This window comes from Pan troglodytes, chromosome 22, assembly GCF_028858775.2.
Source record: "Pan troglodytes isolate AG18354 chromosome 22, NHGRI_mPanTro3-v2.0_pri, whole genome shotgun sequence".
Taxonomy (NCBI): Eukaryota; Metazoa; Chordata; class Mammalia; order Primates; family Hominidae; genus Pan; species Pan troglodytes.
In genome coordinates this window covers 33,366,011-33,392,941 of record NC_072420.2, presented here as the reverse complement: position 1 = coordinate 33,392,941, position 26,931 = coordinate 33,366,011, and the positions used below count along the sequence as shown (strand labels likewise).

Sequence of the window (26,931 nt, the reverse complement as noted above, 5' to 3'; positions counted from 1 at the left end):
GTAATCCCAGCACTTTGGGAGGCTGAAGCAGGCAGATCACAAGGTCAAGAGATTGAGACCATCCTGGCCAACATGGTGAAACCCTGTCTCTACTAAAAATACAAAAATTAGCTGGGCGTGGTGGCTTGCGCCTGTAGTCCCAGCCACTCGGGAGGCTGAGGCAGGAGAATCGCCTGAACCCGGGAGGCAGAGGTTGCAGTGAGCCGAGATCACGCCAATGCACTCCAGCCTGGCAACAGAGTGAGACTCCGTCCCCCACAAAAAAAAGCACTTTGTTCACAGGTTAGCAAGAACGAATTTTGGGCAACTTTTTTTTGCCCCCCTCTCAGTGATCCTTGTTGTGATTGGGCGACCTTCATTCCAACGTCTCAGAGAGAAATGTTTAAATTGAAGTTCAGGGAAATAATCTGGTCTCACCTATATATTTCTTCTTGGCATGTTATATCTTTCTCAATTATGCCTCATCTCTCTGCTATTCTCCTGTGTAAGAAAAGAAAAATTATAACAATATACAATAGGTAGATATTTTCCATCTTGTTTAATTTGCTTAACCCAAAATTCCTGATTCTGCAAAATGTGCAAATACTATAGTTGGGTGATGGCAAGGTTGACTTGGAAAGTCTGCTTTTCCAGGAAGGAATGATATTCTCAATTTGGTGGAACTTTGGTGTGAATAGAGTATTCAACATAGTAGAGAAGAAAACACATAGACATTTGTATTGGTAGGCAGCTTGGAGGAGTAGGAATTTAGGTCAGAGACATAAAGTCTCATCTGAATCTCTTTTGGAATTGGTTATGTTGATCTCAGATAGCAAGTTATTTTACCTGTTGGTATTTCGGTTTTTTTAATTACCCAAATGGTAATAGTATCTGTTACACAGGGCATGTAGTTTGAACTTAAAACAAAGTACCATATATGAAAACACCTTTAAAAATAGTTTTCATCAATAAAAATTCCTATTAGTTTACGAGTATTTCATAATGATGTAACTTCTTTTTTTGATGAGGTTGGTTTTTTAAAAATAAAGGTGGAGGGTGGAAATTCCCTGGAACTTGTTTTTTTAAAAGCATATCATGAATGGAAATCAGTTATTTGATTAACGACTGTGTGTTCAGCAAAGAAATTGTTAGATATTGTAAGCAGTGATATTTCTTTCGTCTATATGTTGGTTTTTGGTTTGATTAAATATATTTTTCTTGTCTAAGGTGGGATCTCATCGTGTCCGTATGTCAAGGGGATTTGAAGCCAATGCACCTGCTTTTGACAGGTAAGACAATTTTTACATAGTGCTTTAAGTTTTGATATTGCTAAGCAGTGGGACTGCTTGTATTTACTGATTCACTTCAAACTTTTTTGGCTTTAAATAAAATTCCTCTGACTCCTAATTTAATTGAAAGACAGTGACACCTAGTGTTATGACTTCTGGGGGTGGTAGTGCTGGAAGCGTGGGTCTTGATCTCTTCACCTTAAAACTTCCTCTGTGGGCGCATTGTCCAGTATAGCAGCCACTAGCCACATGTAGCTACTGGGCACTTGAAATGTGACTAGTCTCAGTTGAGATGTGCTGCAAGTATAAAATGCACACTAGATTTCAAAGACTGCCTTAAAAAATAAAAAAGAATGTAAGGTATCTCATTAGTAAAATCATGTTCGGTATACTCAGAGTATTGGTTCTACCCTCACATACCAAAATCTGTGCATACTCAAGTCCCACAGTCGGCCATGTGGAACCCATGCTTATGAAAAGTCATCATTCATATTCATGGGTTTTGCATGCCAGGAATACTGTAGTTTTGATTCTTCTTTGGTTGAAAAAAATCCATATATAAGTGGACTTGCACAGTTCAAACCTGTGTTGTTGAAAGGTTAACTGTAGTTGTTTTATATTGATTACATGTTGAAATGATATTTTAGACATGTTGAGTTAAAGAAAGTCTAATTAATTTCATGTTTATAAATGCACCTTCTTGAAAATTTAACATTATAGGTGTGGTTTATGTTACATTTCTTTGTGTGGCATTGCTCTACATAGTTTCTGGAATGGTTAGAAGCTGGAAAGAGAAAAGACTCGTATTTGGGGCCCGTTTTTCTGAAGACTGGAGCTAGTAAGGAGGTCCCTCTGAATACTCAACGGAGTATGTGATGTCCTCACATGTGAGCAGCAGCCCTTTGCCATCTGCCCTTACTGCCTTCCCAGTCAAGCTTATGGCTGGTGTCTGTCTTGTCTGGTGCCAGCCTCACAGAGTGGGCAGAAGCTGGATGCCTCCACAGCTCCAACAGGGGTGGAAGTCTCAGTACCCATAAGTCAGAGAGGAAATTGCATTCATGAGTTTTCGTAAATTTCGGCTTTGAGACCATGTACAATGAATTCGCACCCAGTTTTCCAATTCTGTGTTTAAAATACTGCCATGTAAGTTATATTTAATAATGGATTATTGTTTATTGAAAAAATTGGGCTTCTTATTTGACATGTATTTATTTCCTTTCTTTCTTAAATAGGCATTTTAGAACACTTAAGAACTTATATGGTAAACAAATAATAGTAAATTTGCTTGGATCTAAGGAAGGTGAACATATGCTAAGTAAAGCTTTCCAGGTAAGTATGGTCATTTCTTATTTCATTCTGGCCCATGGACACCTAGAATGGTATTAAAAAATAAAATAATACAGTAATCAAATTCTTCCAGGAAGTAAATTACTTCCAAGAAAAAGGTTGGGTACTTGTTGGAAACTTGAACTCTTTGGGTCTATTAAGAAACAATTTAGGCTAATGTTGCTGAAATTGGGATTCTAAAAAGCTTTCAATGCAAATGACACTGTTTTCTAATCTGCTTTTTTATTTTGTAGAGAAACAGAAAAATACCCTCCTTGCCAAAAATGTTTATCTATCACTAGTAGAGAAATAGCAGTTTCCTTCTTCATCTGTTGATTGCTTTGCCTGCTTCCTAGAACCATAGTCATTGTTTTTCACCTATGGAATTGTGAATGATGCATTTATATACGTGCAACACTATACTTTCTTGTACTGATGAGAGAAAACTTGAGAATTTCATGTCAAAAAGAACCCCCAAATTGCCTGACTTCTAAAGAAAAAATATTTTAATGAACACTTATTGAATTAATAATGAATTAATATAAATTATGGTGTTACATAAGATTATAAACTTAAACAAGATCGTTAGAAAACATTTTCTAAAGTTCAGTCTCCTAAGTCCAAAAGCATCCTGATTTTATAGCTATTTTTTTTAATCTGGTGAAATAAATATTGTTAATAAACAGATTATACTTTACAGAGTGACTTTATGGTAAAATTTAAGAATATTTGTATGTATTGAATGAAGTTATAAAATATGAATCTTTCAGTCTTTGATAGGCTTTGTCTTAGATAACTTTGAGATTCTATAATAGGTCTAAATAGTTAGTAAGTTTGTGTTGTAAAAATAAAATGCTGGCAATTGGAAATAATTTTTTATTTCCTAAGCCAGATGAGAATATTATTTAAGTACACTGATGTTAATTGTGTCACCGTATCTCTCAGGGATAGTTTTTGAGGCTTTAGGGAAAAGATTTATTGCCAGTGTCAATGAAATGTGATGAATATTTAGATGGATATTTGCCTTTTTACTTTCATTTAGATGAATATTTGCCTTTTTACTTTCAGAGTCATTTGAAAGCTTCTGAACATGCTGCTGATATCCAGATGGTGAATTTTGACTATCATCAAATGGTTAAGGGAGGAAAGGCAGAAAAATTACATAGTGTTCTTAAACCTCAAGTCCAGAAGTTTCTAGATTATGGATTTTTTTATTTCAATGGAAGTGAAGTTCAAAGGTTTGACTGTTCTGTTTCTCTGTTCTTTGAATTGGAACATTAATTAAAAATTATTCTTAACGTTGAACTCTTAAATTTTCTTTTTAAAATTAAAGTTTATAATTAAATATCTTTTAAATATTTCATTTTATTTTTATTTTTATTATTTTGAAATAGGGCCTCACTTTGTTGCCCAGGCTGGTGTGCAGTGGTGCAGTCTCAGCTCCCTGCAGCCTCTGCCTTCTGGTTTCAGGAGATCCTCTCACCTCAGCCTCCTGAGTAGCTGGGACTACAGGTGTGTGCCACCATGCCTGGCCTTTTTTTTTTTGGTAGAGACGGGGGTCTCCCTGTATTGCCCTGGCTGGGCTCAAACTCCTGGGCTCAAGTGATCCACCTGCCTCAGCCTCCCAAAGTGCTAGGATTACAGGCATGAGCCATCTCACCCATCCTATACTTGATTTTAAACTTGTTTTTCTTTCTTTAGTATTCACCAAATAATAATGAGAGGTTACATTAGTGAGCGCATTTTATGGAGCAGGCAGTGTACTTAAGTCTTTTTTTTTTTTTTTTTTTTGAGACGGAGTCTCACTCTGTCGCCCAGGCTGGAGGGCAGTGGTGCGATCTTGGCTCACTGCAAGCTCCGCCTCCCGGGCTCACGCCAGTCTCCTGCCTCAGCCTCCTGAGTAGCTGGGACTACAAGCGCCCGCCACCACTCCCGGCTGTTTTTTTTTTGTATTTTTAGTAGAGACGGGGTTTCACCGTGTTAGCCAGGATGGTCTCGATCTCCTGACCTCGTGATCCACCCGCCTCCGCCTCCCAAAGTGCTGGGATTACAGGCGTGAGCCACCGCGCCCGGCCGTACTTAAGTCTTAACATGTATCAATAACAATTATAGGGATAGACTCTATTATTATGCCCATTTCCATCTGCTGCAAGTCTCATAATTAGCAAGTGTTAGAACTGGGATTCGTCTGGCTCCATACTTCATGCTGTTATATATGAAACTGTTTTGCTTCTCTTTTAAAACTTACGTTTTAATATTTCTTGATGCCAGTAAAGATTATTAAATGCAAATAGAAGTGAAAGGCTTTGTTTACTGTCTGCTTTAGTATAATTTAAATATTCAGTTTTTGTATGTGAAATAGAGGAGAAAAGTAAATGTTAAGAGAGTTAAGTTCAGAATATAGGTTAAGGGAAACTTTAGTGCAGAAAGCTCAAATTTTTAATTTTTCAATTTGTATTTTATTTAGCATCAATGCTGTAGACACAGTCATTAGAGATAACAGATCTTAGGTTTAAAAAAATTTTGTTCTATAAATATTTTTATTTTATGTGCAAAGAACTGTAAGAGCATAAACCTGAATGTATATTTAGTTTCTAATTGTTGGCCTAATTAAAAATAAGTGTGTGATAGATAATGTAATGAAGCATATGTGACAAAATGTTAACAGTTGTCAAATTTAAATGGTGGGTATATGGATGTTCACAGTATAATTTTTTTTGTATATTTGAATACTGTAATAAAAAGTTGGAGAGGGAAGGTGGATGCTACATTTTAATTACCTCAATTATTCACTGTTTGTTTTAGCTTTATTTTTGTTCCAAACTGGATATTTAACTTTATTGGTTACAGATGCCAGAGTGGTACAGTTCGAACAAACTGCTTGGATTGTCTTGATAGAACAAATAGTGTGCAGGCATTTCTTGGCTTAGAGGTAAAAGAATAAATTAAAATGTATGTGCCTTGTATCATCTGCCTCTTTAAGTGCTTTTTGAATACTTATGTTTCTTATTACTTTCCAGAAAGTATATGTAATGTTATGCTTCATTTTGTACTTCTAATCTCTGTCTCTTTTTTTGGCCAAACTTTCTTTTGATTTAAATATTTCCTTTACCTGATCTTGATATTCTCTTTAGGTAGCTCTCTATCTACTTCTGTTGTTCCTTATTCTCCCTTTTAAAATCTGCTGTTTATAGTATTTCAACAATTTTTTCCCTGTCTTTTGGAGGAAATATATATGTGTGGGTGTATGTGTGTATTTGGCCTTTTATTCTCTGTGTTGTCTTTTAAAAATCTATTTTAGGATAAGAAGGGTCTATTTTCATATGTACAATTATATAGGACTATATTTTTGACAATTTGTAACCCAATCCAGTTTGTTTGGTGTTTTCAAATTAGTAGCTATAAAAAAACAGGATCAGATGAAAATGCCATAGTTAGTGAGAATGAAAATGAATGCAATTCAACTTCTCTGATAAGGTCGCTGTTTGCAACGTTTTTTCTTTTTTTTTCTCTTTACTACTTATCCATCAGATTCAGCCTAAGATAAACATAGTCTCAACTCTTTGACAAACTATTTAGCAATGCTGAGCTTTCTAAGTCTTCCCTCCTCTGCAAGTTAAGGTTATAAGGCTGTGACTAAACGTTTAGTTCCATCAGAACTTAACATAGTTCTCAAATACTGTAAAAAAACAGCAATAGGAAGTTACATGTTCTTATTTCCTCTAGTTAATGATCTTAAATTTGACCTGAGTATTGGTTAATTAGTTACTTTGCAGCTGAGGTTCTTTATCTCAAAAATGAAAGTACAGTGTATAAAATTCTCTACTACAGAATATATTTTTCATGTAACTAAACAAATTTTACTGTTTGGATTTTTTGAGTATGTTTTTGATGTTTATTTGTAATTTATTTAGAAAATTTGACAGAAACAAGAAAATGAAAGCAAGCATGTTGGTCATTTAGATAAGAGTTTATCACATGCCTTGGATTTGTTTCAAGTTTTAAGTGGCTGAATAAATGTACATGGATTCTGATAATAAGCTTATTGAAGTACTTGGACCTCTTCGTCAAAATTATAACAGATGTTAGTTTTCAGGATCTGACTTAGCTGATTCTCCACTGTTGATAGTTAGGAATTAGAAAACTCCCTAGGATAGCAATTGGTTGACAGGTTACAAAGTTTGACACCAAGATAGACAAAGCCAAACTAGTAGAGGAATAAGATCAGTTTTGCCCAGTTCCTTGAAGAAAGATTTAAATGATAAAGGAGGCCCTGGGGCTCATTTTGTTTTATTCTCCATGCTAGCAAAGAACAGCTCTGGTGTAAGTCTCTAGGTAATTAAATGAACCCAGTTTAAGGTTTTTTTAATCTTATTTTAGCTTTTGGTTCTTCTGTAATTATGGATGATCACCATACTTACATGATAAAATAAAACGTAAATTGGAAAGAGTTAAGTTAAAATGCAAGGCATAGAATATGACTAGATTCCAAATACACAGATTGGATAAAGATCGAACATTGACTCTGTCAGATTTATAGGCTAGAATTCTTGCATATAAAGATCAATAACTTTTTGGAACACTTTTATTGTTATATGTGATAAGGACTTGTGGAAGCCGAGAGGTCCTTGAATTTCTTGCATGCTCTTCCCCCTAGTTCTTCCCTTATATATATTACCGATGTGGATTTTATGCATAAAAAGCTGTCATGACTTCATTCAGAAGTTTTACTTATTTTCTTTATTTTGTGACAATTTAAGAGCAACTCCTTTTTTTCATTTTTTTTACCTTAATTACTTAAACTTATAAAGCCAAATCCAAAAGTTAAAGAGACCTAGTTATTTATGTTTAGGTAAACTAAGTAAACTTTTTTTTATTCTAATGCAGGCTGTTGATTGATGAATTCTTTTAGGTGGGCAAGGTAAACAACTCTGATTTATAGGGATACTTTAATAAGATAAATTTTATCATTTAACCAGAAAGAAGTCCTTATCAATACGTGTAGTTTCCATTGATACAGTATTTGTTTTAAAAATTGAAATGATGGGAAATAACTCAGCCTAGTAAACTGTTATGTTTTCAGAAGCTAGTCCCAAATAGCGCTATAATGATAAATTTTTGGTTTGATTCTGGTAGTTCTTAAAAGCCATATTACAATTAATATATTAATGTACTTATAAAAATTTCTTGTTTGCTTTTTTAGATGCTAGCTAAACAGTTGGAAGCTCTTGGTTTAGCTGAAAAGCCTCAGTTGGTGACTCGCTTTCAAGAAGTTTTTCGGTCAATGTGGTCCGTGAATGGTGATTCAATCAGTAAGATATATGCAGGAACTGGAGCTCTTGAAGGGAAAGCGAAGGTATATCTAGATCTATCATAACATTACAGAATATCCTCTTTTTCCTCTCTTCATAAAGGTTTTAAATGGCCTTTTAAAAGTTAATAGATGGTTTAAATTAATAGATGTGTCTTAGAATTCTGTTTAATGTGCTTTTATGCCTTCTTTGATACTTCCTTTCACAGTGGATACTAGTGAATAAATGGAAGATAGATATTTCCCTAAGTTTGGGAAGTATGTATATATAACGTATCTAGTCATTTAGTGACAATCCACTAAGATGATATATATTGCTCTTTTTTTCATGATTTCCCTTGTATATCTGTTTTACTTTTTGTATTGTTTGTTTTGATTACAAATATGATTTTTAAAACCATAGACCTCTTAATAAAGGGTTCTCTCTTATTTGGCTTTGCGTTCCCTGCACTTAACACAGTGCCTACTGTTAATAGATGTGTGACGTATGCCACTTGGACAAGTAAGTCCATCAACAGCTTATGCAGTGCTTACTAGGAACCCAAGATTAGGGCATAATTGATCTTTACTTATCTTACCTTAGAAAGGTGGCTATCAAGATGTGCCAATGAAGTGTGAGATATGGGCCAGGTGTGGTGGCTGACGCCTATAATCCCAGCACTTTGGGAGGCTGAGGCAGGTGGATCACTTGAGACCAGGAGTTCTAGACTAGCCTGGCCAACATAGCGAAACCCCATCTCTACTGAAAATACAAAATACTAGCTGGGCATGGTGGTGCACACCTGAAATCCCAGCTACTCGGGAGTTTGAGGCATGAGAATCACTTGAACCCAGGAGGTGGTGGTTGCAGTGAGCCAAGATCACGCCACTGCACTCCATCCAGCCTGAGTGACAGAGTGAGACTCTGTTCCAAAAAAAAAAAAAGAATGGACTTAATTATAATTGTCTGTTTGATCATTACTTTTTATTTCCGGGTATTATCTACAGACTACTTTCTTCTCAAGTGTTTGTCCCTTATTGAGGGAGTTTGGAACAATACTTGAGATAGTTTTCATTATTTTATATTCTTAAATATTGTTTAACTTTTTAAGGATCCTGGCCTCACTTGAATTTATCAACTTTCTAAATCTCCACAATTTCTCAAATTATTTCAAGAATAGAAATGAGAACATTTATCACTTTTATAGTTCTCATTCAGCTTCTTCCATACAGCAACTGAAATTCTTTAAAGACCATTCATGGTCTCCAAGTCTTCTTTTAATTTCCAAGTCTTCCTCTTCTGTGTCTCATAATATGCCATGCCTCTGCCCAGAGGTATTGGCCTTACCTGCAAAGTTTCTTTTGTTCAACTCATAGAAATAATTTGTATTGACTTTTACAAATATTTACTTCTTAAGTGGTCCCTATTTTTGTAAACATCAAATTGTTAAACTTTGATTTATTCCTTTTAAATAACATAATTCTTGCTATTAAAAGCTGATTCTCAAACTATTGCTTAAAATATTCTTTTATATACTTCTACCTTTTCATTTCTGCAGTGACTACAATATATGTACAGAGGTTACATATATTTTCAGTGGTCTTTTATCTTTAACATAATATATAGATATAAAATTTTATACATTAAATATGCTAGCCTGAATTGAACTAAAATCTAACATCTGAACTGCTCTTTCTTTTCCTTTTCTCTGGGTTCCTTTTGATTAATTGCCTGATAATGTGAATGGTGAGTGTCTTTTCAAATAATGTCATTTGCATATGTTATTATATAGAAAGAAATAACACTTAATGCCAAACATTAATTGCTTATTAAATATAGTAGCATTCATTTAATGGCATTGAAGAAAACTGGTTCTTCATTTAGTGGCATTTAAGAAAATTGGCTCTTTATTCTAAAAAGAAGCCTTGAGTTACTGTTATTTCTTTAAAGAATAAAAATTACATATTGCAAACTAAAGTTATTTCCTAAAAGGCGCAAGTTTTTTGTTTTGACAATCATCAAAATCTGTAAGATCAAAATAAATCATTATGGTAACTAACATGCCTAAGTAAAATATATATTCATTAAAAGTTATAATCGAATCTCACTATAGGAATAAGTTTATTATCTTATGATGTATTTTTGCATGGGCAATAAAATGACTCAAAATATACAAACTGTAGTTTACATGTAATATTCGTTTATGAACTGTACTTGTAAATTTCTTTTGAGACTAGACCTTCATTCTTAGGTTTAGTTTTCATTTTAACTCATGTAAGCTATTTGGGAGCAATTTCCATTTTCTTTTTCTACTACCAAAGTAATTTGAAGTTTTTCTAGGGGCAGTTAAGCTCAATGTATCTTCTTTTATCTCCCATTTCTCCTTACCCATTTTATCCCCAAGTTTACAAATTACCTTGTAAGAAGGAATTTTCTTGTTTTAAATAAGTTCACTTCAGTTTATTTCCTTTGTAATAAGCAATTTTAAACATTTGTTGCCCTAGATGTAATTACTGGATGAGGTTGTAGCACTGAGCTTTTTCATTTCTTTGTGCAGAGCTTTAATCCAAAAGAAGAAAGGAAACAGTGACATGTTGGAGGCATTTTAATTGTCATGACTATATATTCAAAATAGAACAATTAGGTCCTTTTTTATACTAAAATCGTATAAAACTGATTTAAAATTTCAAAAAACCTAATGAGTAAAATCAGTAATATTTAAAATGAAAATCTGCGCTCCTTTCTTAACAGGCTGGAAAGTTAAAAGATGGTGCTCGTTCTGTTACCCGAACAATTCAGAATAACTTCTTTGACAGCTCCAAGCAAGAGGCCATTGATGTTTTGCTACTGGGAAATACTCTGAATAGTGATTTAGCTGACAAAGCTCGAGCACTTTTAACTACTGGAAGTTTGCGTGGTATGTGCACTTTATATTTTATTTGTTATTTATATTCCTAAAGGTCCAAGAGGTAAATGTAAACTTATTTACACAGAATTTTTAGTTGGTTAAAATAGTTTTTGAAGGGATTTCTGTAAAGGTAATTTTTGAAAATTACATTCTCCAAGGGAAGTTTGTCTGTTTTAAAATATTTGTACAATCAGTGGTATTACTAAGCTGTAAACTGAGGCCCATGCATGGTTTCTTCTATAGATTATGATTGAGGGGGTAAATAATTAAGCATTGTTAACTTTGTACAAGGCAGTATTTCATAGAATATTCAGCTAGTACTTGTAATACAGCATTTAATAATCTAATTATGCAGAAAAATGCTTTACTGGGAAAACTAATGCCTATATTGGTTATTTTTTAAATCACTATCCCAAAAGTTTCTGTAACTTGGTCTTAACTTTTAATTGCTATTGTTTGAATAAGCATTAAATCATATTAATAATTTAAAGTAGTGCTAATTATTGGGCACTAACTGCTATTACCAATTTTAATATTTGAAATAAATATATGACCTTCAGAATAGGTTTTCACCTTCCACTGTGCCTTTTAAAAAAAAACTTCTCCTATCAGTGAGCACATAAAAGTAGCATGACGGGAAAACTCAACATTCATTGTAGAACTTAATAGATTAGACTTACCTTTTCTTTCTCTAAAATGTATTGAGGTATAATTGAAAAAATAAATTTTTTCCATTTTAACTTTTTAGCACTCTGAAAAAGAAATTTTTTTTCTGTTAGCCCTAAACCAAACTTTTTAATGTTTCCTGTTCAAGTGGGAGAAAATTGTTTCTGCATCAAGTAATGTATTCTTGGGTAATTACTTGGTCAAATAGGTTATGGATTATTTCAGAATTCTGCATGGTGCCTAAAGGTAGTTAATTACGGACAGTTCCTCAGGGACCTGTAAGTGGGCTAGGGAACTTAGACCTACTAAAACTCCAAAAAATGTCTGATCTTAGCTACTACTTTCAACTTCAGGCTTTCTTCCTGGCTTCCAAAAGTAGAGACTTGACTGATTTGTGTTTTGTCACCTCTTTCCACCTGTGCCTACATTGATGTGGAGGCATTAATAAGCAACAATTGAAAGTAAGTGGTTGAAGGAAAGAAGAGGAGAAACAAGGGACCTATGTAATCCTCAAACTTCAGCATTAGTGTTTTTAGTTTCCTGCGCATTTTACTATAAGTAAAATCATACCTTTAAAAAAAAGTACAGTCAGTTCTGCTGTAACGCTTGTTCTGAGAATGGGAATTTGTTCCAATATGATATATTAGGGAACTGTTTGAGCATAAGGCCAATTTTGCATGAGCTTATGCGTGATTTTGCTGGGAAGCAACACTAGGTAAATGCAGAAAAGTGCACCCAGCAGAACTAAGATGGCTAGAAATATGTACAACATATAAAACACACATACACATACGCACACACACCTCAAACATCTTCCCCTGCCTCAGTTCACTATGTGTGTTATGAGCCATACCCATTCACATCTGTTCTTTCAACTTTTCATTGAATTTCAGATATCCCTTTCTCCATTATTCATATTACAAGCTGCACTCTGCCTGATGCCCATTTCTACAAGCCAACTTCATTCAAGATGAAGTGCCTTATTAATGGTTATATTCATGCATTTCATAACCATTTAACATGTTTAATGTCTTGCTACTATTTTTATGAGGTTCCTATCTTTTTTGATGTGTCATTGTTGAAGTTTTTGAATGTGGTACCCCAACCCCATTTTTCCCATAAGCCCTGTGGCTGTGGGAATTTCCAAAATTTGCATAGCATGGTGATGTTTTTAGAATGCATTTTTCTTGTTATAGCTGAAGTGATTATACTTATCAACTGCTAAGTCCCAGAAGGAATACTAAAAGGTGTGTATTAGGGCAGTATCTTCCATATCTTCAACATCCTCCATCTTCTTAGGTTTTCATATTTATATTCATAATATTCTCAAACATGTGCGCATGCATGCATAACATACACACAGGAGCAGCTAGAAGCGCAGGCCTAGGAGCTTCTGATGGTGAAACGGTGGATATCACTGAGTCACTGTAGGATTCTTCTTAGGTGCAGAAGGTTTGTATCAATCATTGTCGTTTATTTGTAACATTTGGTGTTCTATAGCTATCAGAAAAAAATTAAGTCATCAAATTGACTTAAGTGAGGTCTTCTCAAAATGTTTTGTCACTATACTCTACATTTTAATTGTAACTTGTTTTTACTAATGATTCTTTGTTTTCTTCTTGTTGCATCCATAGTTTCTGAACAGACATTACAGTCAGGTACAGTATAGAAAATCAATCTATAAATAAAAGCAATTTTTTCTTGTTTTTTCTGAAGTCGATATTGTAAACAAATAAAGCCATATATTGGAAACTTTCTCATTTTGCCATCAGATCCTAACAGGATAAATTGATATCTTGTTTTAATCTGAGAAAAGAATTTCAAGCTTGAGAAAATTAAGTACTTCATTCTGAAGAAAATGTGCAGTGCTCTTTGTCTTCCTGTAGCAATTGCTTAATTCCAGTTAAAGATAATTCAGCTAGTTTTAATTTCACTTTTACATTTCATTGAACAAATATTATTAGTGTTATGCCTTACTCTTAATAGGCTGATGGAAAAAAATCCAGATGTAACTACTTTGAATTAATTTCTGAGTGCCATCCGTGATATTTACGACTACTCAACAGTGTTTCTCACATATAATATTTAAGAAGCCATTGTTGCATTTCCTTATTGTGAATGAAATAGTTTCAAAACTATAGACTTGCACTAAAATATGATCTGAAATCTTTTAATTTTAAAAAGTGCCAAGATTTCTAACAAAGAATAGTTAAGTGTGTGAGACCTAAAGACTATTTATTATTTTTCTTGCCTATTTATTCCTAGGAATCTCACGTCTTCATTCTCTGGGCAAGGTTTATGATCTTGTCTTTAAACATGAATCTGTGGCAAAAGGAATGAAAGCTTAACTCTTGCCAGAAATTTAGTTGAAAAGGATTTGCTATCACTTAAGAATTGTTTGGCTTAGTTATTGTTCTGAATGTTTTGAGAAGCTGTTGATTATTTTCTCGAGAAGGGTAGAGGAAGGGAGCACCTAGATATATTTTTGAGTTATATAATGAACACCATTTTCTGAAATAGTATGGTATTTAGGGATGGACATCTGTTGTTTGAGCATAGACTCATTTCTTTTTTAAAATTTTTTATTTTATTTTTTTTTTTGACTCTCTGTTTCTTTAAGCACATTAAGGTGCCACCAGTTAAGAATAAACTAGGACTATTTTTTACCTTTTTATTTCATTTAAAAACTGACTTGACTTTATTAGTTCATACAGTGAGGCAGTACGTTTTTATTCACACAGTTCATTGTCTTGCTGAATATTTTAAGCCGTGTAATTATTATAGAACTTGTGTGTTGATATAGAATGGATTATAGACGCTATGTTCGCATTGGTAACAAGCAGTGACTTCAATTTTTAAGAGCAATGTTAAACCATAATCGTAGAGAATTATTTTTATCTAGGTACAGTCAGCTTTGAATTAACCATACCAACAGGCCAGACAAGTAATCTGCTTTCATTACCACCCAGACACCTCTATACAAGCAATCAAAGCAAACAGCTAGGTGGTGAGAAATCTGCATATCTGCCCCTGGAAACAATGGGGATATACTTATCTAAATCAGCAGTTCCACAGGTCAAAATTATCTTTACAAGAATACTAAGACATCACTCGCCTTTTTCACTCTCATTTCCTCATAAGACTGCTATATCTTGGTATCATAAGAGAATATCATAATAAAATAAGATCATGTGGTAAAAGGTGAAAGTAGTTTTGATGTCCTTTTCCTGTTACCGGTTAGCTACCAATGAAGTACAGATTTTTAGGTTGAGGTGCTTTTAAGGTTCTATGCTGAGAATTTAACCAAGATAGAATGTGGTTTAGAAAGGGAAAAGATGGGTTGTAGACCAAAAAAAAAAAAAAAAAAAAAACGGGAGAGATTGAGGATTCAAAATGTATTGAACATTCATTCATTTAACAATTATTTATTGAGCACTTACTGCGTACCAGGTAGTCTTTTAGTTACTAGGAGTATTCCCATAAAGAAAACAGACTAACATGTCTGCCCTCATGGATTTTCCATTCTCATGAGGGGAGACAGTTACAGGATAAATAAATAAAATACATAGTTTATAAATGTGATAAATGCTATAGAGAAAAATAAAGCAGGGAGGGGATAATGGAAAGTTAAGGGCAGAGTGCAGTTTAAATAAAGTGGTCAGAGAAGGCCTCATTGGAAAGTAAAGACTTGAAGGATGTGCGGGAAGAGTGTTGCAGGCTGTGGGCACAGCCAGTGCAAAGGCCCTGTGGTGGAAGCAGGCCTCATATGTTTTTGAAACAGCAGGAAGGCCAGTGTCTGAGCAGTGAGTGCACCAGGGAGAGTGGAAGATGAGGGTGGAAAAACAAGACAAATTGTTGAGGGCCTTGTGGACCATTGTTTAAGCACTTTGGCTTCCACTCTGAGTGAGATGGGAAGCATTTAGTAGTGATTTCATTTTCAGAAATATCAGCTTGTATTTTTCTCAAGGAGCCATTATTCATCAAGCTGCCTGTCAGTAGCTACAATCTTAAATGTAAATGTTCTTAAATGTTTTTGTTTGGAGAAAGATAAAATTTATATTTTTACCAGACTCTTAATGAAAATTGTAGACAGTTAATTGCTATATTCCTAAAAATGTATAGTTCATTGGATTTGTACATTAATGTACCATTTCATTGAAACAGAACTATTTGTTCTGCATGTTGCTGCAATAATTCTGTATGTGTAGTATTTTTTTTTTTTACTTTGGCTATTGTATTTAATGTTGACTTTTTTTTTTTTTTAAAGATGTGTTGGTTAATTGCCTCATACCAGGCTTTGCATTGAAGGCTGATCTTTTTTTGTGCCTGTGCCTGTATCTTTTGCTTGTTTGTGCTTATGATAATAATTGTGCTTTCCAGCGGACATCGTATCTCAGTTATGAAAATCAATTTTTATAAATGGTTTGATGCAGCTAAAATTCTATTGTGTCTTCTCTTGATTAGCATCTTCTAAAGTACTAAAGAGCATGTGTGAGAATTTCTACAAATATTCAAAGCCCAAGAAAATTCGAGTATGTGTCGGAACCTGGAATGTGAATGGTGGGAAGCAATTTCGCAGCATAGCTTTTAAGAATCAGACACTCACTGACTGGCTTCTTGATGCACCCAAGTTAGCTGGCATCCAGGAGTTTCAAGGTTGGCTTTTTATAATATGGATTTAGTTAATAAATCCTGACTGTGTTGTATTGATCTAGAAAACAAATATAGCACTTCAGAGGATGCATTAATTGATGAAAGAAACTTGGAGCTATACATTTGAAGACCAACATCTTTAAAGATCACATCTATTAAAATCTCAGCTTTTTAAAATTTCTAGACCATTATTTTCTACTTCATAAAAATATATGATGGTAAAACAAAAAAATCTTTTTTCCATAATTGATTCTCAGGAAGTAGGAATTCACACATAGATTTCTTTGAAGGCAACCACACATATAAGAAAATCTAGTTTTGTTTTTATTTTAAATGGACATAAACCAAGATTATGTCCATTTAACATTGATCATTTATTAATTTTAATTAAAATTACATAATTAAAATATAATTGCCCGCTTGAGTTTTATTTTTCAAACCTGCTATGTCCCATTTTTCAATTCTTAATCCTCTATTTAGTTACTAAGATAAGAAATGTCAGAGTGGGTCTTGAGCAGCCTTATAAAACTTGTGATATTTATTGGTACTTATGTAATAACTTAAGAGCACTGGTTTATCCTTGAAAAACTTTGTTGGCATTCAGTTTGGGTTCTCTGCACCAAACTGTTAATAAATAGCCAGAACCAAACATTGAGCAGAGGATACTTTTATTAAGGTTTTGGGCTGGGCGCGGTGGCTCACGCCTGTAATCCCAGCACTTTGGGAGGCCGAGGCAGGTGGATCACCTGAGGACAGGAGTTTGAGATCAGCCTCGCCAACATGGTGAAACTCCGTCTCTACTAAAAATAAAAAAATTAGCCGGGTGTGGTGGTGTGCGCCTGTAATCCCAGCTACTCGGGAGGCTGAGGCAGGAGAAATGTTTGAATCCAGGAGGTAGAGGTTGCAGTGAGCAGAGATCCCGCCACTGCATCCAGCCTGGGTGACAAGAGTGAAACTCTTTCTCAAAAAAACAAAAAAACAAAAAGAAAGAAAGAAAGAAAAAGATTTTGATTAGAATCATGAACTTAATTTTCTTCTTTTTAAAAATTAACTTTAATTCCTTTTTAAAATAGTATATAATTACCAAGTTTTATATGTGAGGGTGATGTGTATAGGAAATGGTGTGAGATAAAATTTTTCTTTTTTAGTTATTTTTCATCAGTTTCATCTTAAACCCTGGGATTCTCCCCAAACTTTTTATTAAAATACCTTTCTTTCTTTTCTTTTTTTTTTTTTTGAGATTGAGTTTAGCTCTTGTTGCCCAGGCTGGAGTGTAGTGGCAGGATCTCGGCTCACTGCAACCTCTACCTCCCGAGTTCAAACGATTCTCCTGCCTCAGCCTCCTGAGTAGCTGGGATTACAGACATCTGCCACCATGCCCGGCTAATTTTTTGTATTTTTAGTAGAGATGGGGTTTCACCATGTTGGCCAAGCTGGTCTCAAACTCCTGACCTCAGGTGATCCACCCGCCTCGGCTTCCCAAAGTGTTGTGATTACAAGCGTGAGGCACTGCACCTGGCCTAAAATGCCCTTTCTTACTTAATTGAACCTAACTTGAAGTTGTGATAGTAATGATAATAAAATAACAGCTAACACTATAATTCTATGTACTTTACATGTGTTCATTTAATCCTCAGAGCTGACCTATTATTTCATAGACACCATTATTCCAATTTTACAGATGAGGAAACTGAGACATAGAAAGGGAAGGAACCTGCCCATGTTTGTGCAGTAGTGGCAAAGCGAGGATTTGAACTCAGGCAGTTTGGCTTTAGAGTGTGTATGCCAGGCTGCATTTTATGTGTGAACTTGGGCAAGCTTCCTGTTTGTAAATAAAAGATAAAAATAATCTTTCTTAGAAGATGTTTTTGTGGCAGATTAAATAAGATGATGTATGCATGAGACTTGCACATAATAGCAGTCAATAATTTTTTTTTAATTTCAGTGTTAGTTCAGACTATTTATAGGCTCTTCTTTTTTTTTTCTTTTTGAGACAGGGTCTTTCTCTGTTGCCCAGGCAGGGGTGCAGTCTCCATATCATAGGTCACGATAACCTCAAACTCCTGGGCTCAAGAGATCCTCCCTCCTCAGCCTTCTGAATAGCTAGGACTACAGGCATGCCACCATGCTAAGCTAATTTTTTTATTTTTATTTTTTTGTAGTGATGGGGGTCTCACTATGTTGCCCAGGCTGGTCTCAAACTCCTGGCTTCAAGTGATCCTCTCACCGCAGCCTTCCAAAGTGTTTGGCATTACAGGCAGGGGCTGTAGCATCTGGCCATATAGGCTCTTTCTAGCTATTTGTCCTCATTTCTAGAAACTTGGGGCACCCGAAGTCTCCCTGGGCTGCTTTCTCAGGCAGCTCTGTTCTCCGTTAGTCCTTGTAGTTTCCAGAGTGCCAGCAGCTAGACAGAGTGATGTGTCTTACTTTCTGGATCTCTCCTAGTTTTCCTGGATTTCTTTCACCCAGAAAATAGCAAAAAGATCAAGATTATGTTTTTCAAATTTGAATGTGAAAAATTCCTCCCAACTGTTACCAGCAATTTGAGGTAGTTTCTCAGTCACTTTATTCTTTGTGCCTTTTCTGAATAATTTCTCTCTCCAGTTTTATGTGAGATTTTGATTTGAGAAATGATTTGTTTCTGTGCTGTCCCTGGTAAAAACTTTAGCAAGAGTTTTTTCAAAGTGAATTCTGAAAGGGCTTAAGAATCTTCAAGGATAACCGTCTTAAAGAAGCAAACTTAGGACACCCTAATAGAAAGTAAATTTTAATAATTTCATTCCACTCAAGAGTGTTTGCCTTTAATATGAATTTGGTTAAACTCAAAACACAGAAATCAGTCTTTATGAGACCTGGTGTTATGTTGTGTTGGATGGGGTTGCCATTTGCCTGAGGCTATATTTAAAAGTATTTCTTGGATGCTTAATTTTAGATAAAAGAAGTAAGCCAACTGATATATTTGCAATTGGTTTTGAAGAAATGGTAGAATTGAATGCTGGAAACATTGTGAGTGCAAGGTAAGCTAGCCACATTAATCCACTGAAAAATTTGCCAGTTGAGGGAAACTATGGAGGACAGATAATTAAGTAATTGTTGCAAGGATAGTTTGAAATAATAAATGGAAGGGTGCTCGTAAAACTGTAAAAGAGCATTTCTCATACTTTTGGGTCTGAGGATCTCTCTGCACACTTAAAAATATTGAGAATGTTAAATAACTTCTGCTAATGTTGTTTATATCTTTGTTTATTAGAAATTAAAAATGAAAATTTAAAAACATTTAATTCACTTAAAAACAATAATAAACCTATTACATGCTAACTTAAAATAAATTTTTTGAAAAATAACTTTTTCAAAACAAAAAATTTACTGAGAAGGGTGGCACTGTCTTGTAGTTTTCCAAATCTCTTTAATGTCTAGTTTAAGACAGCCAGATTCTTACATCTACTTCTGTGTCAGTCTGCTGCAGTATGTTGTTTTGATTGAAGTATATGAAGAAAAATCACATAACTATGTAGTTTGAAAAGGAAATATTTTAATAACCTTTCTAGATAATTTCTTCTCTGATACTACACCAAAACAGATCATTTATTCTCTGCTGTAGTATAGATAACAGAGAAGTATTATCTTGGTGTAGTGTGTGGATAAGACACTACACCAAATGGTAGTGTCTTAAAGGTTAGTTGCAAAATGGAATCTGAAACCATATTGAGAAACTTTTTCTGCTCTATTATCTATCTAAAATTCATCTTTTACCTTTGCATGATTTTGTAACATCATGTATTGGTCACTTGGGTTCCCTAAGTTATGTAGCACTTCCAAATTTTAACACATTTCATTATATAATATCAAAGCATCATATTGGTTAATTACCATCATTGGTAACTGCATCAGAAAATAATTGTTGGGAAGCTGTAAGGATCATGGTAGCAGATACAAGTTTTCCAGAATACTAATTTTTGCCTGAAAACTCAAGTTTTTCCATTGAAAACAAATGCTCTTGGTTGTTTTTCTTAAAGAGACAGGCTTAGTTGAAAAAAATGCCACATAACCTAAATCTGAATAACCACCGTCTGTCATTAGTTCTTTTAAGGAAAAATTGTATTCCAAAAAAAAAGTGGCAGTTTGACTCACAATTTAAAGCATTTTCTTTTTTTGAGTTACAGATCATAAGTCAGTATGCAACACAAGTGCTTTGTATGTATTTCCTGTGTATCACACAGAATATTAAAAAGATGTGACCTGGGTTGAGCTTTAATAAAATTAATAATGTCTGTTGCTTCATCAAGGACATTCTTAGGCAAAGTGGCATTTTTTTTTTCCTGCAAGTATATGGCAGTGGGGATTGTAATGATGACTAGTATAGTTTGGTGCCTGAATTCGAGTGAAAGCACCAGCACTTTTACCCATTGTTGCTTTTGCACCATCAGTGCAAATGTTAGTCAACACAGTGAAAGATGTCTTAATAGTATGATGAAAATAGTTGTGACCCCATGGGCTTTGGGAACCCTCAAAGATGTCTACAGATCACACTTTGGGAACACTGTTCTGAATCCATATTATAAATACAAATTATATGAGTGAGGCTTAAAACTTCAGTGTTTTATTTTAACAAAGTATGCTTGCTTTTAAATTTCAGCAGTTTCCCATCTTTTATGACATTTTTAAAGATTTTTAGGAGAAAATTGTAGGCTGAAATAGTCATCAATCTTGCAAGTGACAAATATTTTATTAGGCAAAATGAAAAACAATTCACATCAGGAAAATTGGAAAGAAATCAACTTCACCCATTTTGTTGTTTGATTATGTTTCCTGAAAAATATATTCAGGTCCTAAACTAGACTATAACTCTGAGGGTTCCTAGTACTAAGTGCATGGATCAATTGTTTGTCTAAATAGAGTTTAATCAAATTCTTCTTTAGGCTAGGTTTAATCAAATTCTTTAGGCTGGGTGTGGTGGCTCATGCCTGTAATCCCAGTGCTTTGGGAGGCCAAGGCAGGTGGATCACTTGAGGTCAGGAGTTTGAGACCAGCCTGGCCAACATAGTGAAACCCTATCTCTACTAAAAATACAAAAATATTAGCTGGACGTGGTGCCCCGTGCCTGTAATCCCAGCTACTCAGGAGGCTGAGGCAGGGAGAATCGCTTGAACCCGGGAGACGGAGGTTGCAGTGAGTGGAGATCGCACCACCGCACTCCAGCCTGAGTGACAGAGCAAGACTCTGTCTCAAATATGTATATGTATATATATATACACACATGCACACACACACACATATACTTCTTTAATAAAGTGGTGAATATTTATTCATTTATTTAAGCAGTACCTACTGAGTACCACTCTAAGTACCTCCGATGAATCAAACAGACAAAAATCCCTATCTTCATGGACTTCGTATTCTAGTGGGAAGAAACAGACAGTGAACAATAACAACAATAAGTAAATTATACAGCATGTTAGAAAAGTGCAATGGAAAAGAAAGGAAAAGGGGATCAACTATAGGGACACAGGGAAGTGTTGGAAGTCTCAAATGAATGATCAAGATAAGGTTCATTGAGAAGATGAGGAATGAGTTTCAGCTACTTGCGAGGCTGAGGTGGGAGGATCGCTTGAGCTCAGGCAGAGGTTGCAGTGAACCGACATCCTGCCACAGCACTCCAGCCCTGGGTGACAGAGTGAGACCCCATCTCAAGAAAAAAAGAGAGATTAGGAGACATGACAAGCAAATGCAATATGTAGACCTTGTTTGGACCCTTTTTAAAAAAGAAACAAACCAACTGTTAGAAGATTTTTTTTTAATAAATGGGGAACTTTAAGTATAAACTATTAGATGATATTAAGGAATTATTAATGTTTAAATGTGATAAGGTGAAGAGGATGGAAAAAATAGATTGGCAAAATGTTGGTAATTTTGAAATGGGTATATGGTGGTTTATTTAATGATTATGTCTTCTAATTTCCCATAGCAAGATTTTTTAAAAAGACATTAGTTATAATTTAGAAAAATTTTGAAAAGTGGGGAAATGTATTTGGAAGCACATGTAGTCACATATATGTGCACAGTTAGCTGTCCTTATCCATGGGTCTCACATCTTTGGATTCAACTCATCAAAATATTAAATATTTTTTAAAATTGTGTTTATACTGAACATGTGTAGACTTTTTTTTTTTGTCTTTTTTACTTGCAGACTTTTTTGTATCATTATTCCCTAAACATTACAATATAACAACTAATTACATTGTATTAGGTATTATAGGTAATCTAGAGATGATTTAAAGTATACAAGAGATTTACATGGGTTATATGCAAGTATTACTCCATTTTATGTAAGGGACTTGAGTATCCTTGGATTTTGGTATCATGGGAGGTCCTGAAACCAATCTCCCACAGATACTTCTATACTTCTCTGTGATCTTAATGAATACTTAAGGAAAAAGTAAAATGTATAAGTTTGAATTTACTCACCCAGTGAGTAGCCATTTAATGTCTTTATATTTTCTTTGTAAAGAAGTAATAGATTAGATTTGGAAATGTGGTTTTCTTTTGGCTAAATTGTAGATTTTCCTTTTTAAAGGAAACAAAAACAGCCTAAGCTTCCTTCAGAGTCTTAGGATATTTGGGTAGATAAAGGTATAATTGACAATTGTCATAAAATAGGCTATTGTCAATACCTTTTTAAAAAATTCTCTTTTTAATATTTTCTTGTAGCACAACAAATCAGAAGCTCTGGGCTGTAGAACTTCAGAAGACAATCTCCAGAGACAACAAGTATGTGCTGCTGGCTTCTGAACAGTTGGTGGGCGTCTGTTTGTTTGTTTTTATCAGACCACAGCATGCTCCTTTTATCAGGTCAGTAAACAGAACACTCCTCTAAGGCTACTTCCTACCATTAAATAACAAGAAAAAAGCCTAGAATGTTTATTGTTTCAGTTCTTCAAACAAAAACTATCCATAGTTCTTGTTTTAAAATGGGGTTTTGGGGGTTTTGATTAAAGACTCACCAATAGCTTCACTGTACTATTTCAAAGGCTTGCCCTCAAAGTACCATACCATGTGTACTTAAATGATTATGTATATTCCTCATTTCCTATGCACATGGAACTCTTGAAATTTCAAATCTGCGATTTAGAATTCTTTGTTTCAAAGGGATGTTGCAGTTGATACTGTGAAGACTGGAATGGGAGGTGCAACTGGAAATAAGGGAGCAGTTGCAATCCGAATGCTCTTCCATACAACCAGCCTTTGCTTCGTCTGTAGCCACTTTGCTGCAGGGCAGTCACAAGTCAAAGAAAGAAATGAAGATTTTATAGAAATAGCACGAAAATTGAGTTTTCCTATGGTAAGCTCTTGCTGCTTGTTCTTGAAGATAAAGCTTTGAAATATATTTTAATTTGCCCCAAATTCTACATCAGTGTTTTTGAAAATTTAAGATAGTTCCTAGAAACATTAAGAATATTCACCTAAATAGATATTTCATGTGTATTAACCCAAAATATCTGAGACAGGGCTCAGTCAATTTAGAAAGTTTATTTTGCCAAGGTTAAGGATGTGGCCATGATGTAGCCTCCAGAATTCAGAATGACATGTGCCCAAGGTGGTCGGGGGTACAGTTTGCTTTTATACATTTTAGGGAGACCTGAGACATCAGTCAGTATGTGTATGATGTACACTGGTTTGGTCTGGTAAGGCAGGACAACTCGAAGTGGGGGCTTCCAGGTTATAAGTAGATAAGACGCAAAAGGTTGCATTCTTTTAAGTCCTAGATCAGCCTTCCACTGAATACACAATTTAGTGTGGCTCAGTGAATCTGCATTTTTGCATAAACAATAGGGCAGAGGAAGCAGTCAGATGTGCATTTGTCTCAGGTGAGTCTCAGAGGGATGACTTTGAGTTCAGTCTATACTTTGTCCACAAGGAATTTCCTGTGGGCAAATTGTGAGGGAGTTATGTAGCTTCTTATCTTTGGAGCTATCTTATTTAGGAGTAAAATGGGAGGCAGGTTTACCTGTCATAGTTCCTGGCTTGATTTTTCTCTGGGCTTAGTGATTTTGGGGTCCTGAGATTTATTTTCGTTTCACATGTGTTATTACTGTTGGGTTAAAGAAACAGGACATGGGAGGAGACAAGCATATCTCAGGCAAAGAAATAGTTGTAAAACATTTTTGAACATTGATTGTTTTGAATTTAAAATTCTATCTCATTGCTTTCAGGGAAGGATGCTGTTTTCCCATGACTATGTATTTTGGTGTGGTGATTTCAACTATCGAATCGATCTCCCTAACGAAGAAGTTAAAGAGCTCATAAGACAGCAAAATTGGGATTCTCTTATAGCAGGAGATCAACTTATCAATCAGAAAAATGCTGGACAGGTATATCTATACTTGAGAAAATACTTGCATTAAGATTTTGGGTCGTGAAACATGCCTTTTTAAATCAAGATGTTTTAAAATTTTCTTGGGGTCTTTTTGTACTTAAATATGCATCTGTAGGTAAACAGATAATAGAATTATCTTTCCTTAAAGTGTAGCAGGATGAGCTGCAGACAAGAACCCTTCAGACACCAAGTTGTAGAAGGAAAGGGCTTTATTCAGCTGGGAGCAGCAGCGGACTCACGTCTCCAAAAACTGAGCTCCCCGAGTGAGCAATTCCTGTCCCTTTTAAGGGCTTACAACTCTAAGGGAGTCCATGTGAGAGGGTCGTGATCGATTGAGCAAGCAGGGGGTATGGGACTGGGGGCTGCATGCACTGGTAATCAGAATGGAACAGAACAGGACAGGGATTTTCACGATGCTTTTCCATACAATGTCTGAAATCTATAGATAACACAAGCGGTTAGGTCAAGGGTTGATTTTTAACTACCAGGCCCAGGGCACAGTGCTGGGCTATCTGCCTGTGATTCCATTTCTGCCTTTTAGTTTTCACTTCTTTCTTTGGAGGCAGAAATTGGGCATAAGACAATATGAGGGGTGGTCTCCTCCCTTATTCCCCCCTTTGAGAACTTCACTCATTAATGGGAGTTCTCACTTTCATCCTCACTACCCATGTCTTCTTGCAAGACAGATTGATAGTGATTCATATGGTACACTTGCGCTGAAGCATTTTGGTGAGCTAAGGTAGTGATGAAGCTTTTTATCATTTGAAGAAGTACAAGTAGCAAACAAGGGAGCAGTAAGCAGGTTCCTATTACTATTATAACTCCTATTATAAGAGTTTTAAATCCTCCTAGCACTGGGAACCATTTTTCAAACATGGCCCCCGGATCAAATCCATGCCACACTTGCACAGGCACATGTGTCAGTTTTGTCATATCTCTAATTATGTCTTCAACTACTTGCCCTTCATCATCTGTGTATAGACAGCAATTAGTAAGGTTAAATTTCCCACAGACCCCCACCTTCAGCTGCTAGCAAGTAGTCGAGAGCCAATCTATTTTGATAGATAGCATTTCTCATCTGAGACTCTTGCCAGGGCAGGATAGTCAAGGCTCTGCCAGTTTTATTAGTGATTATTTCTAAGACAGCTTGTAACCGTATGATTCGGTTGAGCATGTAAATGGGGGTCCAGTATCCCCACGAGCCATCTTGTGCCCAAGTAGCAGGTCTGTAATATTGTATGATTCTCTCAGGGGGCCATTCATCATCTTTCCAATTTCCTATAGCTATGCTTCTCTTTTCTCGGGCAGCATAGACAGGGAAACCCAGGAGTTTGCCTGTCTTTATGGGCAGTAGGAAGAAAGATGGTTTAATAGTGCCAATAACACAACTACCTGTCCACTGGTTGGGTAATTTGGCACAAGCTCTATGCCCACATATACAGTATAATCCAGTGGGGGCTGTCCAGTCCTGGTGGGACTCCGGATGGGTCCACACGGTTTGCAACTTTGGGAATTTACTAAATGGATTCCTTTCTGTGTGATTTGAACTCCACCAAGTGACTGTTTTTTGTGGTACCATTATACAGTTTCTGTCCCAGACAACTAAGTCATCCTACGGGGTGAGTGAATTCTTTTCCTTCTCCAGCTATGCAATATTGTCCAATAATTGAGGTTTTTAGGACCCAGAAATTATCAGGGTGATTCTTTTGAGCTGGGAATTCATCAGGAACTGGGTCTGTAGGTACTAATTCTCGGGCTTCTCGTGGCCATTGATCTCCCATTACAGTTCCTCCACATACATAATGTGAAGCGACATTGAGAGACTAGGCTACATGCTTGGCTAATTGCAAAAACAAATTTCTTGTTTTTCCTGGAATTTCTGGTACTGGCACATTTAGTTCATCATAGAAAGTTTGAAGCACTGGCTCAGGAGAGAGTTTGTAAACTTCTCCTCGAACTAAGATATTTACTCGAGGATCCAGTCCAGCCCCATCGATTCCTAAGGTCACACGCTCCCCTTTTTTCCAGCGAGGATCAAGGGGATTGGTTATTACTAGCTCTAAGGGGTTACATTGTCCCTTAGTACAGGAAGGGCCACTTTTTCCTTTCTGAAGCTGCACTGGATCCTTTTCATTTTTTATCCAAGTGGCCCAAATGACACCAGTATCCACATTGATTTCCACACAGTCCTAATTCATGACAAATATACTTATTTTTGGTCATATAGCCTTTTTCCCAATCAAAAGCCACACCCCTTCCTAACTTATTGCTCTTAATGCCAGCACAGGCATCAAATTTCAAGATTATGCATTTGGGCACCCCTTTTTCTTCTGTTTTGGCTAATACTTGTATCATTTACAAGTCCCCATCAGTCTTCAGTCCTTAATCTTACTTCAAAAACTGTGGACCTGGGAGGCTCAGAGGGATCATAACACACATCTGGGC

General features: G+C 35.5%; 1 protein-coding gene across 19 annotated transcripts in view; it reads left to right on the top strand.

Annotated features, from left to right (window-relative positions):
• SYNJ1 (synaptojanin 1) overlaps positions 1–26,931 on the top strand; it is a 99,714-nt gene that overhangs the window by 39,037 nt on the left and 33,746 nt on the right. For 7 of the 19 annotated variants that reach the window (XM_016938467.4, XM_063803710.1, XM_016938473.4 and 4 more), the window contains exons 7-18: positions 1,207–1,268; positions 2,501–2,597; positions 3,663–3,832; positions 5,445–5,526; positions 7,798–7,950; positions 10,637–10,802; positions 13,094–13,117; positions 15,924–16,115; positions 19,045–19,129; positions 22,821–22,961; positions 23,259–23,451; positions 24,323–24,481. In XM_016938467.4, coding sequence (XP_016793956.3) covers positions 1,207–1,268; positions 2,501–2,597; positions 3,663–3,832; positions 5,445–5,526; positions 7,798–7,950; positions 10,637–10,802; positions 13,094–13,117; positions 15,924–16,115; positions 19,045–19,129; positions 22,821–22,961; positions 23,259–23,451; positions 24,323–24,481 — 1,524 coding nt within the window. Of the gene's footprint in view, positions 1–1,206; positions 1,269–2,342; positions 2,412–2,500; positions 2,598–3,662; positions 3,833–5,444; positions 5,527–7,797; positions 7,951–10,636; positions 10,803–13,093; positions 13,118–15,923; positions 16,116–19,044; positions 19,130–22,820; positions 22,962–23,258; positions 23,452–24,322; positions 24,482–26,931 lie in introns of those variants that run through there. The other 12 variants (XM_016938468.4, XM_009453288.5, XM_016938464.4 and 9 more) reach the window with 4 other exon arrangements.